Genomic DNA, 18,422 nt, shown 5'->3' with positions numbered 1-18,422 from the left:
TAAACATATTACAGAGCCTCCGCAAATGCCATACAACATGTGCAGCCTATATCTAGGCTGCACAATAAAAAATTAAACTTCGACAAATTGAAGTTTGTGCCTTCCATACTGTACTAGACGGCAGTCATTCTGACAACATTAGAAAGGAAAAAGGTAAGAATAATTCAATTGCATCGATCACATATGCTCAAATTGAAGCATGTCTATCCCATAAATTTGCAACATTAAAGTCATTTTACCCTAAGCCGGTAGTGAACAATAGACTCATGGCGTTACCTGTATGTTCTCAAATATCCCATAAGAAAAATGCTATGATCTAAAGTGGTCAAGAAGCTGACTGCAGTTACATAGATTCAGCCCCATGGGCATTATATTATTAGTAAAAAAAAAGTCGTGTACGAGTTTTGACTTTGTTCAGTTCGGACGAGAAAAGAGGGGAATCGGCGTACACTATTTTTGCAGTTAAGGCACACCAAAAGCTGCCACGATACATTCTGTTATGCCTGGCCGTCGATTGTATGCACAAAGCAACAACCCTGGCGTACTGCGATTCGTCCTTCTCACTGAGTTAGCGCTGGCCAGCCGTTAGCCAATCACGTCGCCGCCTACGGTCACTCGGCAACGTGATTGGCTGATAACGCCCCCTCCTACAACAGGAAAGCGAGCATCTGATTGGCTGTCGGCAGGACGGTATGCCAGGATCGTTGCTTGACACAATCAAGTGGCGGTCCTGTCATGAGAGGATGCGACATTACTACTCTATTCTGGAGGTTCTACAGAGAATTTTTTTATCTCCAAAACTCCCGGCGTAGGTTTATAGGAAGCTGCCATACTCTCTGCCCATCTCCCATCATCTAAATGTAGAACAAATAAACGAATCATTAGTTTGACGTGATTACAATACAATACAAATTGTTTCACATGGATAATGACCAAAGTATACGAATCATATAGGAGTCAAAATCCTACATAGCTCATCTAATAATGTTTTAATTTCCACAGTAAAAAAGTTTTGTTTTAAATCTCGGAAAAAAAGAGAGTAAAAAAAGAGGGTACCCTATTCGTCGATGCCATCCCGGAGGTTCTGGTAATGGGAGTAGACAACCAAGACACCATAGATCTGGAAGTGAAGAATTTTACAAAACGCCTTTCACTAAAAGTACATCCTCTAATGCCATGACTACCGCTTATATACCGAACCACCACAACAACAGACTAAGGAAAATTGTCGCCACGATTTTATGTTTGAAAACGGTCGAAAACGAACAGTAAGTGGCAACTGAGCAACATGTATTTTGTTCTTAACTAACTAGGTGGCATTTTGCTGCGAATGACTTTGTTTCATATGATAAAAACTCGTTGGTGATGCGTGTGCCTGCAGCGAAGCAGTCTCGAAGGATCTAAAGTAGAGTATGGCGATGCTGGTCTGTTCAGACATGAAGCTCAAGCAAGCCATTGGTTTTGGAGTTGGCAGATACAATCATTCTTTTTTCAAGCCCATAATAGAAGTAAAAGAACAACAATCGAACTTCTAAAATGTTCCTTACCTATGCAATGTTTACATGTTTACTGTACGGTGAATAAATGTATCTCAGTGGGTACTGAAAACATGTGTCACTCGTGGTCAATTAATCGACATTTTCTCCATAGCGGCCACCTGTCCTTAGCGGCCAGTTTTGGCCAGTCCCTTGAGTGACCGCTATAGACAGGTTTGACTGTACTACATGTAGGCAACGGCCTGGTGTACCGGTCTGCGATCCGTCCTTCTAGCGCTGGTCATCTGTCAACCAATCAGATACTTACCCTCCTGTTGTTGGAGGGTAAGTTACCAGCCAATCACGTTTCCTTTTAAACATAAGGCGGCGACGTGATTGGCTGATGGCGGCTGGCTAACGCTGACGTAGCGAGAATGACGGTTCGTAGTCTGTTACACTAAGATCGTTGCTTGATACATACATAAGAAGCCGCAAAAACAACGAAAGGTTTGGAAAATTTTTGTAAACTAGCTGTTTGGACAAAGTGAAACACTTATTTAAAGCAAACATTAAGAACGGCGAATATGTAACGAATCTAAAGAGAGCAATAACTCGGAAAGTTGCTAAACAGGGTTGTTTATTCGACACCGACGCAATTTTACTGAAATTAAGTGGATGAATGAATAAATGGATTTATGTCATATCTGTAAATTAATTAATTAGTGAATGAATGAATGAGTGAGTGAGAGAGTGGGTGGGTGAGTGGGTGGGTGAATGAATGAATGAATGAATGCTCTCCCATGGGAGGAATAAAGAAGAAGAATGAGTGAGAGTGTTAGACTGAGTGAGTGAGTGTGTGTGTGAGTGAGTGAGGGAGTGAGTGAGTGAGTGAGTGAGTGAGTGAGTGAGTGAGTGAGTGAGCGAGCGAGTGAGTGAGTGAGTGAGTGAGTGAGTGACTGGGTGAGTGAGTGGGTGAGTGAGCGAGCGAGTGAGTGAGTGAGTGAGTGAGTGAGTGGGTGAGTGAGTGAGTGAGTGAGTGAGTGAGTGGGTGAGTGAGCGAGCGAGTGAGTGAGTGAGTGAGTGAGTGAGTGGGTGAGTGGGTGAGTGAGTGAGTGAGTGAGTGAGTGAGTGAGTGAGTGAGTGAGTGAGTGAGTGAGTGAGCGAGCGAGCAAGCGAGTGAGTGAGTGAGTGACTGGGTGAGTGAGTGGGTGAGTGAGCGAGTGAGTGAGTGAGTGAGTGAGTGAGTGGGTGAGTGAGTGAGTGAATGAATGAATGGAGACTTACCGTGATGTAGAAGATGAAGTAGTAAATGACCCAGGCACCGATGACTGGGCCCAACCAAAACGCGCCCGAGGCCTATAATCAGACAACATATCAAAACAACAATCAAACAACATTCAACGTCAACAATTTAATCGTATGGGACTTTCTTTTCCTCTTTTCGACCCTATCATTGCTTCATTAATTTATCCATTCATTCATTCATTCATTCACCGTTGATAGATTCATACGTTCACTCATTTATTCATCCCCTCATTAAGTCATCGCCTAATTCTATTAACTATTCATTTATATATACATGTACATACGTAGTTATTCCTTCACTCATCCATTCCTTCATTCATTCACTCGCTTGCTACTCCATTTATTTGAATCTCCCATTCATTCATTCATTAATTCTTCCATTTACTCCTACATTCCCTCATTCATTTTTCATTCACTTATTCATCTAATCATTATTTCATTCATTCATAAACGCATTCATTCACTTATTCATCTAATCATTATTTCATTCATTCATTCATTCACTCCTCCATTTACTCCTACATTCCCTCATTCATTTTTCATTCACTTATTCATCATCTAATCATTATTTCATCATTCATTCACGCATTCATTCACTCATTCATCTAATCATTATTTCATTCATTCATTCATTCACTCCTCCATTTACTCCTACATTCCCTCATTCATTTTTCATTCACTTATTCATCATCTAATCATTATTTCATCATTCATTAACGCATTCATTTACTTATTCATCTAATCATTTCATTCATTCATTCATTCACTCCTCCATTTACTCCTACATTCCCTCATTCATTTTTCATTCACTAATTCATCTAATCATTATTTCATTCATTCATTCACGCATTCATTCACTCATCCATGTACTCCGTACGTAGTATACAGACGTACCTGTGCGGTCCAGATGTTCAGCGTCAGCGCGCTGAAACAGATGATGATGACGAGCTCCACGATCAGGATGATGATGGCGAGGGCGACCCAGCCGCGCAGCAGGGCCATCATGCTCTGGGAACATCATACAAAGTCAGTTAGAGGTGGCGGACTTCTCCAACATACCCATACTACTGAGGATATTTGAAGTTTCTTTTAACACAACTAGGTACTGGCTCCTGCTGACGTTTCGGTGTCTGTCAGACACCTTCTTCAGAGCTTCTGACTGGAGTACTGCTTCTCACCGCTATAAGAAGCCGATGTAGGTGGCGCTTTCGGCTACTTATAGTGGTGAGAAGCAGTACTCCAGTAAGAAGCTCTAAAGAAGGTGTTTGACCGACACCGAAACGTCAGCAGGTGAGATTACCTGGTTGTGTTAAAAGAAACTTCAAATATCCTATGTTCTACCAACCTGATGAAATTATTTTCGGTACCCATGCTACTGTGTGGTCCTTCCAGTTACACGGACAAATAGCATCACCGAGGGTATATGGGAACGCTGCACTGTGTTTATTTGTATTCGCAGAAACAGGACACGACACAACACACGCACACAGAGAGGCGCACGCACGCACACACACACGCACACATACATAGACACACACACTCACACACACACACACACAGCCGCACACACACACACACACACACACATAGACACACACACACTCACACACACACAGGCGCACGTACGTACGCACACACACACACACACACACACACATACACACACACACACATGACACAATTTACGCACTAAATGTTGCTCCTTGTCATCACTAAATTACGATACTAAATATAGTCGTGACTTGGCTGTAAAGGAAACCGAGATGGTTGAAAAGACTGAGTGTATACAGAAAATACATAAAGAAATAAAACTGTTGTAACTGTCTCCTCACCCCCAATACAGCTACGATGAGCAGCAGTCCCAGAATGATAGCGATGACGTCAACAACGACGGAGGCCACGTCGGTTCCATACGCTGTGGAAATAACAAATCGTTTTAGTTCCGATACATGTACATCTCATTTCACATACTGAAAATACACACAAAATTTTTGAAAGATTTAAATATGAAGTCATTGCCTAGTCATAAATAAATGGCGAAATTAAAAGCATGATTAGGTATGTATATTTATATGAAAACTAACAATATATGTTATCAGTCATTAGTTGATGTGTTAAATTATAGGACAGTAATACAGACCATGCAATTCATATACCCATGAGATCACTTCAAAGTACACAATAATAACGGTACTGATATCAATCATAGCAATGATGAATAGTGAACGGAATCTATGCTCAGTTTCTTATTATAGATATTTCAATTTCACCCAAGAATTCTAAAGAATTCGCCTCACCGCTCCAACCGAGAGCCACACTACTTGACTTCACCCCCAAGTCGATGATATGTATGATCTGTAGAAAGAACATCAATTTGTAATTCAGCGTGGAATACTGCGGATCATAATTCAATTCATAACACTGATCTGTCTGAAAACGCGAGGACGCTAAGTATATGAAATAGATAGCGAGGGTTTGAAACCAAATGGCTTTCTTATTCCTTGTGTCTTGAGCATACGAAGCCGTCTCAAGTTACGATTCAAGGCGACGAATGGTTTAAATCGACTTCAGATGAAACGTTCTACTTTGTCTTAAGACACAAAGAAGATAAACATAACAAGTCTACATAGTCAGTGTTTCAAATACAGTCGCCTTGCGTTTACATTATTCTCGTGTCGCTTCTAATCAACTTTAGGGCAAGAATTTGCACACAAAAAGGACTATCAGCTTAGCATGCAGTCCAGCCTTCTTAGATTTAGTCCGCTACCCAAGCTCCGCTTCTAACCAAGAAGCGGAGCTTGGGTAGCGGACTAAAGCTACGAAGGCTGGACTCCAGGCTACTATCAGCTATTGTTACTTACCACATACAGGACACCGGTGATGAGCGACCCCAAGCGGACGGTGCAGCAACAGCAATAGTTATCGAGAATCGCCATGTTGTGTGACGTCAGCTATTGGTCCAGGTCTGTACTAAAACAAAAAAATAAACATGTACTAAGTTGAGATGAGAGACTGGTTTATCATAATTTGCCAGACAGTTTCATGATATACTTTCGTTCCTTCGTTCGTTAGACCCCGAAGGTGTGGTGCCTTGTGGCACATAGGATCACATTGGGCAGTAAGTCTCTTTGCAATTTTAGTAGCAGGGTATACTTTAGAGGGAGGGACTGCTAGCCCTTCTCCTTAAACGTGCTCATTGCGCCCCATCCAACACGGGACCCAAGTCCCTTTGTCATCCATGTCAACAAACGTATACTGAGTTAGCTTGTGGTTCTGTGCACTATCAGTAGGGGGCGCACTGCGGCGCAGTCGTTTGAAGGATTGCAAGAGTTTGTGCTTGTCCACATCCAGTGCAGAACCGGTGTGTTAAAACATGTCACTGTGGTTTACAGACCATAAGATTCAGATGTGCACCTCGTCGGTAAATCTTGATTTTGAAAAACATAAATGTGCAGCACTGGCATGTTTTTCCCAGAGGTCGCACCCTGTGTCTCGTAGGTGCGGGCAGTTTGACTCACCGTTCAGGTATTTGCCCTGCAGGCGTGCACCTTTAAATACATATATACATACAGTAAAACCTGTCAACCACCGACCACCTGGCCACATACCCCCCCCCCCCCGCCCCCCCATTGACTCAAGCATTAAGTGCATTGTTGCATATCCAAGACGACCACCTGTCTAACGCGACCGGCTCTAGTTGGGACCTAGCCGCGGCGACTGTTGGAGGGCTTCTTTTACTTGTAGTCTTAGGGCTAATGTATAAGACTGCAAGTATAAAGCCCTCCAACAGTCGCCGCGGCTAGTTGGGACCGAGCATCGCCCAATCCCTGCCTATGACGACCGCGTCATTTTCAAGCGTGAGGTGACATCGTGGCCAAATATGCCAGTACTTCAGTAACTGACTATCAGTCTCCGGTGGTTTGTCCCAAATCCCATTTGTGATTAGGGCAACCAAAAGTTTCTGGCTTCGAGCCCTTGACAGGCCCCAATGGTGTAGCGTTGGGAAAGGCACTTCACACGAATTTCTTCATTTTCACCGAGGTTCAAATGAGTACCAAGCCTCGGTTAGTGGTGTCTCTGGGATTGGACGTTGAATGAAGGATCCAATTTTTTGAAGAACCATGCTTCGAGAACGTTAAAAGAACCCATTACACTTATCGAAAAGGGAAGGAGTCCCTCTCAGTGAGAGTGGTTTGAATATATGGCCTGTCATGCACCTTAGCTTAAGGCAATTGTAGTATTTAGGCCACGCTTAAGAACCTTGAGATTCAGTCCCAGAAACTGCGAGCTCTTCTCAATTAAGATTTTGTCCAAACTATAACATTATTATAAGTCAAAGATTGATCTCATGCTCAAGTATCAAGATCAAAATATACATATCCTAAACCACTCAAAGCTATAGCACCATTAAGTTTTATTGTCATTTGTTGGAAATCTCACATTACACTACACATAAGAATACGTGAATGTCTAGATACATAAGGGAAACTGTACTGTATAGTTAGTTCGATCCTATCCTATAAACACATGCAGAAGTGTTTGACATATACTAGTATTATGTGTAGAACCGTAATGGAAGTTAAAACGTTTCCATACTCTTATGTTCTGTCAATAAAGTTTCCCGATGAATTAAGGGAAATTTAGGATGTGTGCTAAATTTCGTGTCAATTTGAGTATCATCAGCAAACAAGCGTTTGAAATGAATGTATTTTATATAAACTAGAATGACTTGGTGCATAATATCATTAGGTGGTATATACTGTATGAGAATAATATTCTGGAGACATGATTCAGCAAATCAAAGAATAAGAGTGTGTCTTTCTAATTTGATGTCGACTCTCACAATACCACTGAGTACCACTCTAAAGCCGTCACATTGAAAAAAGCCCGGTGAATTTGAAGACTTCTACTAATGCGGCATCAGTAACCCCCGAAGTATGCACACTTTAGATATCCAGGTGTTCCAGACATTCTTGCCGAGAAGGCCTCGGTAGCGCCTTTTTTCTTCATTTTAATGCGGTAGTTTGAGCCGGGTATCCGACAGAAATTCGAGTGTTGTAGTTATGTCTCTTAAGTACTTCTTTTTGTAATCGCTGGACTTTCCTACTCAAATACGGGGGTGGTGGCCACAGGACTCACACAAAGGGGTTCAATATGGGGATTCACAACTCGTTAACTTTGCTCCTCCGTTTCTAAAGGCACCCGTCAATGTTACACCCCCTTATTATGGCCCCAACACAAAGGCGAGGCTACATGCATAATTAAAGACACACGGACTGACATGGATAGAAGACATAATAAAACCATCTCTGAGCAATCGACAAAACGGGCGAATTTTCAACGATTCGGAGACGAAACCGTGGATTCAAACAACAACAACTGAAATATCATGACAACAATTTCAATTTCATCGCCCAAACAATGCTGCAGTTCAACACCTTTATCCGTTAAAGACCCCTCCCCTATTGACACTACAATAGGCAGAGGTCACAGCTTTATTCGCGTTTTATGTATGTGTACGTGTCTGATCTGAAACGTTCAAGTCAGGACAATCTAAGCTGTTAAGATACACTAATCCTCCTGTATAATGACTTTTGGAGTCGGAGGAGTTTACGGACATTAAAAGTATCACAAAACGAACTAGAGATTGATAACCTGAAATTATAAGCGTCGCAAAAAGGCCAATATCCTACTGTCGAACAATAGACGCCAAAATGTGTTGTCTACCGTTTATGAGCTATGACATATTCGCTTTACAGCACTTTTGCTGCAGTAACTTTGGGAGATTTAATTTGGACAGTCGTAGATCTAGATGTGTGGTACAAAATTCGCTGACAATCGTACCTTTAGAAAAATCGTCAGACGATTTTGACTGGGCCTACCCTTGAACAAAAGAGGCGTTCATGATATCCGGTCAAGTTAACCTAGATCCGTGACTGTACATTCTACCCATATCATTCAAGAACAATAAGGAAGAAATCAAGAGGTTTTTCTTCAAAGGAAGAAAGGCAATGTTAGCTTACCTTTACAGCAACGATCGTCGGAAGTCCTCGCCAAAATCCGCTGCTATACACCGCGTTCTGTCCACCTTGAGACAGTAAAGGTGGGCCAAAATGTTGGGCACGCCTTTCTTGTCCGACGCGTCGCCGATTTAAAAGGTCACTGAACATGACACAACATGACAAGAGATTGCTGTGATGCTCGACACCCTCCGGGCCAAACGGCAACTGAGACGCTTCGTCGTAACAATGTGAGATAGCAGGTTAACATTGTACACAGTTGAACGGGCACTTGGGTTACCCGTCAGGCATACATGTAAATGCCAAAACAAATTGGCCCATTTCTGGAGAAAGTATTCGACTCTTTGGCTTGGACGAAAACATAGCTATAGGACGATATGATTTTTCGTCACTTTGTCCAGAGGATATTGAATATGTTTTTGTTTTTTTCTTCTAGGAATTAAATGTTTCTGAATCCATTGCAGAGCCTAATGTGCAGTACCGGGAGCGACCGCAACGAGAAGATTGTACAAAACGGCTGTCAGCTTGCAAAATTTTTGTCTTTTGGGGAATAGCAAATCGCTCGCATAGGGGTTTTGATTATGCTTGATCTCCAGTTTGACAAGTCAACGTCGGGCAAACTTGGCATTTTGTTTTTTTGCAGTCTTCTCGCAGCGGCCAGGAGTGGTACTGCAGGTTAGGCTCTGGTGTGACTTATCATAGAGACTTCACACGTAACGTTACGTAAGGTAACGTCATACTTCTAACGTAAGAAGACTTGTTTCCTAGTGATCCTTTGTTTTTATGAATGTCTAACAAATGTTATTTTCAGCAACTAGAAAGCCAACATTTGCAAGCAAATACAAAAGTTTTACCTTCACGTGGTCTACCAAACTACAGCTCTGTTGCTGAAAGACATATGTATGGTGACCAGTGACTCCAGCTTTGTCCTGCCATTTGCTACATTATGTAATCGCGAACACCACAGGGTGTCTGTTACTTTACCAGTAACCATGGTGACAGCCGTCTGTTTCAGGTCGTTGACCTTATTCGTTTGGAACGGAAGAAGGCGAAGAAACGTAGCAAAAGCAATATGTTTCCCTTCTGATAATAATACTGTTGATAAAGTTACTAGAATATTCTTCAATCAGTGAAATATTTTAAAGGTAACAAAGACGTACCTCCAAATTTTCGACGTCTACTTTACGTCTTGTTCACGGAGTGACCTAGTCTCGCGAGAACAACGAGACTATGACGAGACTTGCGTAGATCTTCCGGCCTCCCCCGCCTCCTTACGGAGCTTGTAGGACTTGGGCAGCTCCTAACCTTCGGTATGGTTCATCCCAGGACGAAAAATTGGAGGTACGTGTTTGTTACCTTTAGAATATGTCACTGATTGAAGAATATCCTAGTAACTGTGATTATACGTGACTGATGAATCTCTTCAATTTTTGATAAAATTTTGAAACAGTCATACGTTTCAGACAGCATCCGCTATCTTTTGTCAGTGATTATAAGGAAATAACTGGTCTAACCTTCATCAGCGAAACATGCAGGATAATAGTATGATCGTCACCAGTTCTACATAAGGATACTGAAAACCATCTCCGTCGATACAGAGGCCAAACAAATCACACGGGGTACTTCAGAGTGTGGAAAAGAACTTTATTTGAGATATCAGTCATTGAAATGGTCCCATATATAAGTATAAACACCCCTTGTGAAAAAAAACAAGACACAGTGGATATAATACATCAATTAGATCTGTAGAGTGTGTGTGTATGTGTGTGTGTGTGTGTGCGTGTACGCGTTTGTGTGTATTTGTGTGCTTGTGTGTGAGTTTGTGTGTGTGTTTGTGTGTGTTTCTTGTGTGTTTGTGTGTTTATGTGCGTGTGTGTGCGTGCGCGTGCGTGTGTGTGCGCGCGCGCGTGTTTCCTTGCAATTAGCCTTCGGGCATAAATTTGCAAATAGAGATTATTATCATCTTTATAAAATTGCAAACATTCCCTCGCTCACTCAATGATCCCATGCCTAATGTTAAACAACTATGAACTTAATTAACGACAAATTAAGCAGATAGTCAATCTAATGCTAAAGGAACAACAACAATAAACTGACAACATTATAACTTGCTCTACAAATACAACGTGTGTTAATAAACGGAAAATACAAGTCAATCATACCTCACCAATAGTAAAGAGTAAGTATCGTTGAAATACATGTATGTAGCAAAAATGTTTATCGTTTCACCAAGAAGGTTTATACTGTACGATATTCTCTAAAATAGTTTTATTCCAAGCCCAAAATGTCTTAATTTAGGACGACAAGTGACTACGAATACAATGTTTAGACAAGTAATTCAGGTTTGTTGTAACCTACAAAATTACGAAGTGCCTTATAATGATTAATGATAGTTTCCCCAGATCCCTTACAGAAAATATAGTCGGACCTAGAAAATATAGCCTCCTTCGCAGACTTCGTAAAAAGGCGGCGTATATATTTGGGGGAGGGGGGGGGACGCGATTTCTTACACGGGCCAAGGGAGTTATGTCGCCGAGGGACGACCCCCTTTCTTGGAAGTCTGCGAAGGAGGCTATAGAAAATAAGTGTTTTCGGTTACCCGACCGACCCTACCAAAAAGCTGCCTACCGTTCAGGTCCGTAACCGAAAACTTTTTTCCCAGACCTAAAGAACATGTGAAAGTAAGGCAACCAAACGCTCTGTGTGGCTCTGAGTTTCTTCACACTTTAGGTGGAATCCCCTGCTGCATCTGCGGAAGAGAAAGGAAAGAAAGAACAAAACGTCACTACGGGGTACAACCTACGTTATCGAAATGGCGACAGCCGAGCATCAAGCAGCATCTGGGTTCTGGACCTAACAGCCTACCATCACGCCATGCGACGCCACAAGATTCAAACGTACATCTTGAAGAGCTTACCTCATAGCCGGGGGGAGGGGCCGCTGCTTGTGGGTACACGCCCCCGGGTGGGGGGTACATGCCCCCGGGAGGGGGGTATGCGCCCCCGGGTGGGGGGTATGCGGCCCCGGGTGGTGGGTACACACTCCCGGGTGGGGGGTACGCGCCTCCGGGTGGGGGTGCTGCAGTACCGGGTTGGTAGGCGCCAGGCGGCGGTGCTGAGCCGTCATCGATGACGCCATCACGCAGGTTCTGGTAGTGAGAGTACACCACAAGGACGCCGTAGATCTAGAGAGAGAAGGGAAGACAAAAATGGAAAAGGCAATGAAAAAGGATGACACATATTCTACAGATTTTCTACTGTTGCTTTTTAATAAATAAATGTAACCTACAATGTCAATTTAAACAATGTTGAAACAATGGAACTGTGATCTCAGTCACGTGACTCACCGTCAGAAGGAGGATCACGATATAGATGATCCAGACTGGAGCCAGAATCGCGATGGTTAATCCAATAGCCGATCCACCTTCCTGTGGATCAAGCAAAGTTTTGAAAACAAGAGAACCGTCTCATAACTTAGAATCTATGATGGCATACAGAACAAATAAATTGAGCATATGCGACAGGGAGATTTGACAAAGCGCTCAACGAATTTCATGGATAAAAAATATGAACCTTTCACACTTTGTGTGTTCTGTTGCATTGTTAGTCATACTTGTGTGTTTTGCACATGGTATTTCCTTTATAAAGTCAAGGGAAACACAAATCTAATTTAGGACGCAGCGAGCGAGGCCGCCAACGTGCCGCGGGTCCAGTGAGAGGGGGGCTTGACCAGAAGGCCGCGGAGGCCACTTCTTCTTGTTCTTTACTGCTTAGCCTCATATCTGAGATTATCAGCAGTTTCGCATGGGTTAGATACAACACAAGTGCCCGGTACAAATAAAACAAAGGGGAAAAATAAAGGAAAGGCGCTAAGGAACATAAACAACTGAATTTGTGTGTGCAAAGGACAAGTGGATTTAGTGAGTTAGTAATACATTTATTTACATATATACAAGGACGTGTGATGCAAGATGCGATTACCGTAGCGGCTGCCACAGCGGCGATCGCGATGACGGTGGCGACGATGACGATGATGAGTTCCACCACCAAAATGATGACGAAAACCACAACCCACACTAGCAGCAGCGCGCTGATAGCCTGTGGACAGATGTATATCAAAATTATATTGGCTTCAAAATGCTCCATGTTCCTATACATTGTATTTTGGAAATTGTCGAAATCAACATTCTAGTTTTCCTGTAATGACTGAAATATATCTCATAACTACAAAAAAAGGCACAGTTCTACCAAAGAGGTTTTATCCACATCTCTCTCATGGTTTTAACTTGGATTTCAAACCTATTATAGCTCCCGAGTCTCTCTCCGCAAATAATTGGTTTGGATTCCAGGCTACAATTTGCGAAGAGAGACTCGGGAGCTATAATAGTTTTGGATTCCAGGCTATCATGGTCTCTCATTGGCAACATATTTGAGCGACCAAGATGGCGGACGCCAAATGACGTCATGATCATGTGACTGCAGACATCCAATGGCAGTGAAGGTGGATCGTATTTGACATTACCTTGACGACGCCATAGATCATCAGCCCATCGATGATGATGGCCACGACGCTCATGGCAATGCCGGCAGCGTCCGTACCGGAAACTAGACGTAGAGAAGTTAGATAGTGAGAGAGAAAGTGAGAAAGAGAGAGAGAGAGAGAGAGGGAGAGAGAGAGAGAGAGAGCATCACAAACGGCTGAATTGTGGTTTTTATAGTATGTTTTAAAAGTATAGGTAACGTGACAATTATATAGAGAGAGATTAACATCTAACTCTTAATCAAAATATTTGCCTAGTAACTAAGAACGTTACGACACTAACGACAGACATACGTTAACCGCGCCAATTTTACGTGCGAATCAAAATCAAAATACCCCGGCAGCCGCTTGGAGTCCTACTCAAGTCTCTACCAGACTAACTATGTTGGCTATAGGGAGAATAAGTTTCCAGGGGAGTTTGGCCAGCACATGGTTTCATCTGCCCTCGCAGTTCGGAGGGGAGAAAGTTGACCCTCCGATCCTGCCAACTATTCACCCTTTTTCTGCCGAATTCAACTTGTCATGCCCCCACAGGAAGGCATGGTGGAGGCTGCGGGAGTCCTTCGGGCCCCGCCAAAGACCTGGTTAATGCTACGGTCACATTCCCAAACCGGGGCCCGGCCGGGCAGTTTGCGGGAACGAAAAGGATGAGAAATACAGAAATAAGAAATATCAATCATGAGCAAAATGTGTGTATATTTCTTGACATACACTTTAATTGTCCGTTCCTGCAAACAGCCCGGTCGGGCCCCGGTTTGGAAATGTGACCGTAGCATATGATAGGGTCACATTTCTAAGCCGGTGCCCGGCCGGGCTGTTTGCGAAAACGAAAAATAGAAATACATCTCAAGAAAATATACATAGTTAATAGTAGTTTTTTTACGTTTTGTGTCTTTTGTTTTCTGTTATATAATATTTTTCGTTCCCGCAAGCTACCCGACCGGGCCCCGGTTTGGAAATGTGACCTAAGCATTAAGTACCCGGCGGGGCATCGGTTTGGAAACGTGACCGCAGGATAAGGGTGCTTACCCGGGGCACCAGCCGCTGCGAGTTGCCTCAGGCTGTTCCCCTTCATCCCCAAGTTGATCAGATGCAGGATCTGTCAGGAAAGAGAATCATTCGACGTGAGATACTGTTACTATATAGTTTGGCGTCGTGTTTGATAGTCTAACGGTTAGGGAGTTTGACCCATAACCAAGAGGTCCCGGGTTCCAATCCTTTGACATGTGATCGATGTTGTGTCCTTTGGGGAAGACTTTCCTCACTCCATCCAGGTATAAAAACGTCCCCTTCTTATGTTGACAAGGTAAAAGGCGGTGGAAGGAGAGGGTTGGGCTCTGCCTTCCAATACCGTGCCCTCGACACAGTGGATAACAGCTCACTGCTCCTACGGCCTCAAAAAGGCTATGGGGATACCTTTACCTTTACCTTTCATATTGTTTCTGTACTGTATTGTATTGCATTGTATTGTATTGCATTGCACTTGATGTCTTGCCTGGGCCGCGAAAACGTTCGAATCTGGGGAAGGGTATTCTGGTTGGAGCTTCATTCGTCTTTCGGAATGGACGAAAAACGGGGTCCCGTGATCGAGAACGTTAAAAGACACAAGTCAACAGCAGCCTCATTACACAGACGGGTACCTACTGGCTGCTCTTTGGATGAATATGATAATTACTCACCAGAAACAGGACGCCGACGACGATGGACCCCTCCCGGAGCTTACAGCAGCCGCAGCAGCTGTTCTTGAGGATCGCCATGGTGTGCAGCGCCTCCTACCGATCTAGATGAGCTTTGCAACACAAGAAAACAATACTTACATGGTATTTTGCAAGATGTATATGACTTAAAAGGGGAAGTGTTCGCCGGGATTTAATTTCGTGGTAAGGGGAAAATAGAGTGTTCGCGGTGAATCTAAGTTCGCGGTTGAAACAAGGGGGTAGGCGGTCAGAAGATAAAAAGATGTTTGCTGTGGTTTTAATTTCGCGGTTAAGAGGTGAGGCGAAAACTGCGAACAAAAAAAAACGCGAATCTTTCCCCTCTTACAGTATGTCATTATTACTGCCGTCAGCAACTCTCAGCATATAAGTCTCGTATAAAATGACTCTCAAATGGTTTTAACATTGTCAAGCAACGCTGCAACCTGGCCGGTATTACAGCCGTGCAAGTAGACCAGTCTAAGTTGATGGAAAAACCCCATGGTGAGCCTCTATAGGCTCAGCTGAAATTATTCAAATGCGAATGGGCCTGCCAGCATTACACGTCACACCGAACAATTGAACAAGAAGCCATGCTGACGTGGTTGGTGGTTTGAAGCACCATTCTCGACACTTAACGGCCGGTCCCTGCCACTTGGTCACACCAAGGAGGTTTAATATAGACATATACATGTAAACAGTGTGGGAAAAATTGTTTTGGATGACACTTAGCTGCAAACATGTCATGCATTTGTATTGAATGGTAAATATCAATCACATTATTTGTACAGGTCCTCAGCAATGCAGGGAGACCGTACCAGAAAGGACGACCCGAAGCCGTATCGGGATGTCGAAGATGCCAGGTTCACAGTAAGTGTCACAATTCTTACTTTAAGTTCTTTATCTAGACTGGGAAGTAACATTCAAATGTTACATATATCAATAAGGTATAATATGCCTACTAGTGTTTGTCCAAGCAAGCATATAAAACCTCCTTGGTCACACTACCTATGCCTAGGCTATTGTTAACGTGGTAGTATCAAGCTTGTACATTGTACAGTGTCAAGTCACTGATTCAATGTCTAGAATTTTTACGTTGTCCATTTAAACGGTTTGGCTATGCAATGTTTATTTGTGGTGAAACTGAGTCCCTTATGACAGTGAGCTGGGGCATCTGTGTTCCTCGTTTGGTAACGTTAACCACATTGTAGTGGCATTTTAGTTTTTACCGACCCTAGTATACCGGCTATGTCCCGATTAGGAAGGGACAGCAACACCTGTTTTGAAAAGTCATACCTTTCTTTTTCTAGTTTTTGCAGGTCAGTTCTTGTATGTCAGAAAACGTCACGATCTTCCCACCCAATATCTGCTTGGATATCAAAGTCAAGACTATCCATGTACTTATATATTCATCAATCATTAATAGAGCAGGTCGCTAAAAGCCTGTCATATTTGATTGATATTACCTTAAGGTGAATGACCTTTTCAAGCCTTTTTGCATGAGGTGTGGTGTGTGTCATCTTATTCTCCAAGCAGAGGTTACGGCTCTAGAGATAGATAGGTAACCTTACATAGATAGACAGATTTGTTTGGACAAAGAGCCGTCCCAAAGCTAGCCTGGGTGCCATTCTATTTCTACCGGGGCTCCTACACTCGCGTGTAGGAGCCCCGGTAGAAATAGGATGGCACCCAGGCTATCCCAAAGCCACCTACCAACCAAATAAGGGTATACATAAACACCTCACCCGAAGTCATCCGGGCCTAATATTTTGTACACAGGGCAAGGACTTCCTGTGACGCTCTTTGAGACAATGTATCCAGAGCGTCACATAGATTCCTTGCCCCATCCTTGGCCCCATGTACACTGCACATTAGACCTGGCTAAGGCTCCAGTTCGGATGAGGTGTTTATGCATACCGACCAAATAATACCATAAAAATCCCTCAATAGTTGCTGTCCACAAACACACCCAAGTTCAAGCAACCACACGCTCAAACGACACCCAAAACACGAGAGCCCAACGTTTTGGACTTGTTCAGCTATTTGATATTACGTACATGCATATACTGTGCTTCCTTAAGAGACTGCGTATACCTGAGTCGAGCTACGAACTTTAAAACGTACCAAATAATACTCACCTTATAGTTATACAGGTGCACGTTACAGGTACGTTTCAGAAAACAGTTTCGTCAAATGTTCCTAACAGCATTTCCCCCTTCCGTGCCCCAGACCAACGTAACGCGTCCCCGTGGACTGAATAAGGGCAAGTCCATTAATTATAGTCGGTGGACTCTCACGCTTATTTGTACAGTTCATAAACAACTTCTTAGCGTAGTTTTGGGCTGTCCATGTGTGATATCTCTAAAAAAAAACACTGAGAGAACTATGAGCTGCTATGTTCGTGTATAATTCAGCCACATGCAAACTGACAAAACACGGTGGAATGACTGATCAACAGGGTCAAGATCCTGGGCAGCTTGAAAACGCTAACCTCGCAGACGGGACAGGGCTTCAAGACCTTTTATGGTGTCGTCTCTCTGACCAGCTAGTATTGCTCTTTATGGTGAAAAATCACGTCCCTGTCTTCTCTCCCTGACGCTTTAACCCTAGTTTAACAACGTTAACGGCTTAACGCCAGCATCTGTGTGACGTCTGGGGCTACATTTTGAAACAAGGAAAGGAGTAACATTAACTGCCGAACCTACGACAATCCCCTGGCACCGGATCACAATCTCACACGCACCAACCATATGGCTAAAAGGTCGCGACCCCTGAGCAGTTGGTGTGGTGCTATCACTGTTGCATGATAGTCCCTGTTACAATTTGTATGCTTTCTGTCAACTATTACACAACAGGCGTTGTTTTCGTCCAACGTCTGAAGAAGCGAAGCCGATCTAGCCCTTTGGAGCTATGCCAGCGTTGTTTTCGTTTCCTGAAGAAGCGAGGCGGATCGGCTAAGAAATGCAATTACATGTAATCACAAACGAACATTCTAAGACGTCAAAGCTAAGAAGGAGATACGTCTACACATACCGTATTGAATAGTGACTTCCTTGGTCCTGTCGATAGTCTAACTCTTGAAAGGTAAACACCTTGACTGGAGGAGAGATCAGTCACGCGAATCTGGACCGTGAGACGTGCCCACTGTCACGATCAGGGTGTGTTTGAATGATGTCCCGAAAGCCCTTAGAGGATATTAGAGGGGGTTTGGGGGGGGATTCCAGTTCAGCAAGTAAACATGACCGGGCAGATGGATTTGACATCACTGAATTTTGTATCGGAGAAAAAAACAGCCCTCATCATATGAAAACAGAAACACTTCCTTTCATTTTGATCGATTAAGGTCGCAGAACACAGTTTTTATCCGCGACCCCCGGGGTCCTTGACGC

At 43.3% G+C, this 18,422-nt stretch overlaps 2 protein-coding genes across 3 annotated transcripts; both read right to left on the bottom strand.

Annotated features, from left to right (window-relative positions):
• Positions 1-146: 146 nt before the first annotated feature.
• On the bottom strand, positions 147-9,027 carry LOC136443887 (uncharacterized). Its single transcript, XM_066441261.1, has 8 exons — positions 8,804-9,027; positions 5,642-5,750; positions 5,078-5,135; positions 4,613-4,695; positions 3,675-3,788; positions 2,760-2,831; positions 1,057-1,120; positions 147-854 (listed from the first exon to the last, which is right to left on the bottom strand). The coding sequence occupies exons 2-7, from the start codon at positions 5,714-5,716 to the stop codon at positions 1,058-1,060; spliced, it is 465 nt and encodes a 154-aa protein (XP_066297358.1). The 5' UTR covers positions 5,717-5,750; positions 8,804-9,027; the 3' UTR covers positions 147-854; position 1,057.
• A 1,396-nt stretch (positions 9,028-10,423) lies between these two features.
• LOC136443647 (uncharacterized) lies at positions 10,424-18,178 on the bottom strand. Of its 2 annotated transcripts, none has more exons than XM_066440963.1 (8): positions 18,067-18,178; positions 15,019-15,128; positions 14,369-14,438; positions 13,322-13,404; positions 12,781-12,897; positions 12,147-12,227; positions 11,718-11,984; positions 10,424-11,549 (listed from the first exon to the last, which is right to left on the bottom strand). In XM_066440963.1, exons 2-8 carry the CDS (start codon positions 15,094-15,096, stop codon positions 11,520-11,522), a joined length of 726 nt encoding a protein of 241 aa, XP_066297060.1. In that variant the 5' UTR covers positions 15,097-15,128; positions 18,067-18,178; the 3' UTR covers positions 10,424-11,519. The 2 variants fall into 2 exon arrangements, with proteins under 2 accessions (XP_066297060.1, XP_066297059.1); XM_066440962.1 differs by lacking the exon at positions 18,067-18,178 and adding an exon at positions 17,172-17,356.
• Between the last annotated feature and the right edge of the window lie 244 nt (positions 18,179-18,422).

Source organism: Branchiostoma lanceolatum, chromosome 10 (assembly GCF_035083965.1).
Source record: "Branchiostoma lanceolatum isolate klBraLanc5 chromosome 10, klBraLanc5.hap2, whole genome shotgun sequence".
NCBI lineage: Eukaryota > Metazoa > Chordata > Leptocardii > Amphioxiformes > Branchiostomatidae > Branchiostoma > Branchiostoma lanceolatum.
This window is presented reverse-complemented; position numbering and strand designations above follow the sequence as displayed.

What these genes read in the sequence shown, in the direction of transcription:
- LOC136443887 (XM_066441261.1), bottom strand. Translation starts at nt 5,716, where the DNA reads ATGGCGATTCTCGATAACTATTGCTGTTGCTGCACCGTCCGCTTGGGG. An exon ending in TCACCGGTGTCCTGTATGTG is followed by an intron (nt 5,136 to 5,641) that starts GTAAGTAACAAT and finishes TTCTTTCTACAG; the next exon opens with ATCATACATATCATCGACTT. An exon ending in TGTGGCTCTCGGTTGGAGCG is followed by an intron (nt 4,696 to 5,077) that starts GTGAGGCGAATT and finishes TTATTTCCACAG; the next exon opens with CGTATGGAACCGACGTGGCC.
- LOC136443647 (XM_066440963.1), bottom strand. Translation starts at nt 15,096, where the DNA reads ATGGCGATCCTCAAGAACAGCTGCTGCGGCTGCTGTAAGCTCCGGGAG. An exon ending in TCGTGATCCTCCTTCTGACG is followed by an intron (nt 11,985 to 12,146) that starts GTGAGTCACGTG and finishes TTCTCTCTCTAG; the next exon opens with ATCTACGGCGTCCTTGTGGT. An exon ending in CCCCTCCCCCCGGCTATGAG is followed by an intron (nt 11,550 to 11,717) that starts GTAAGCTCTTCA and finishes TCTCTTCCGCAG; the next exon opens with ATGCAGCAGGGGATTCCACC.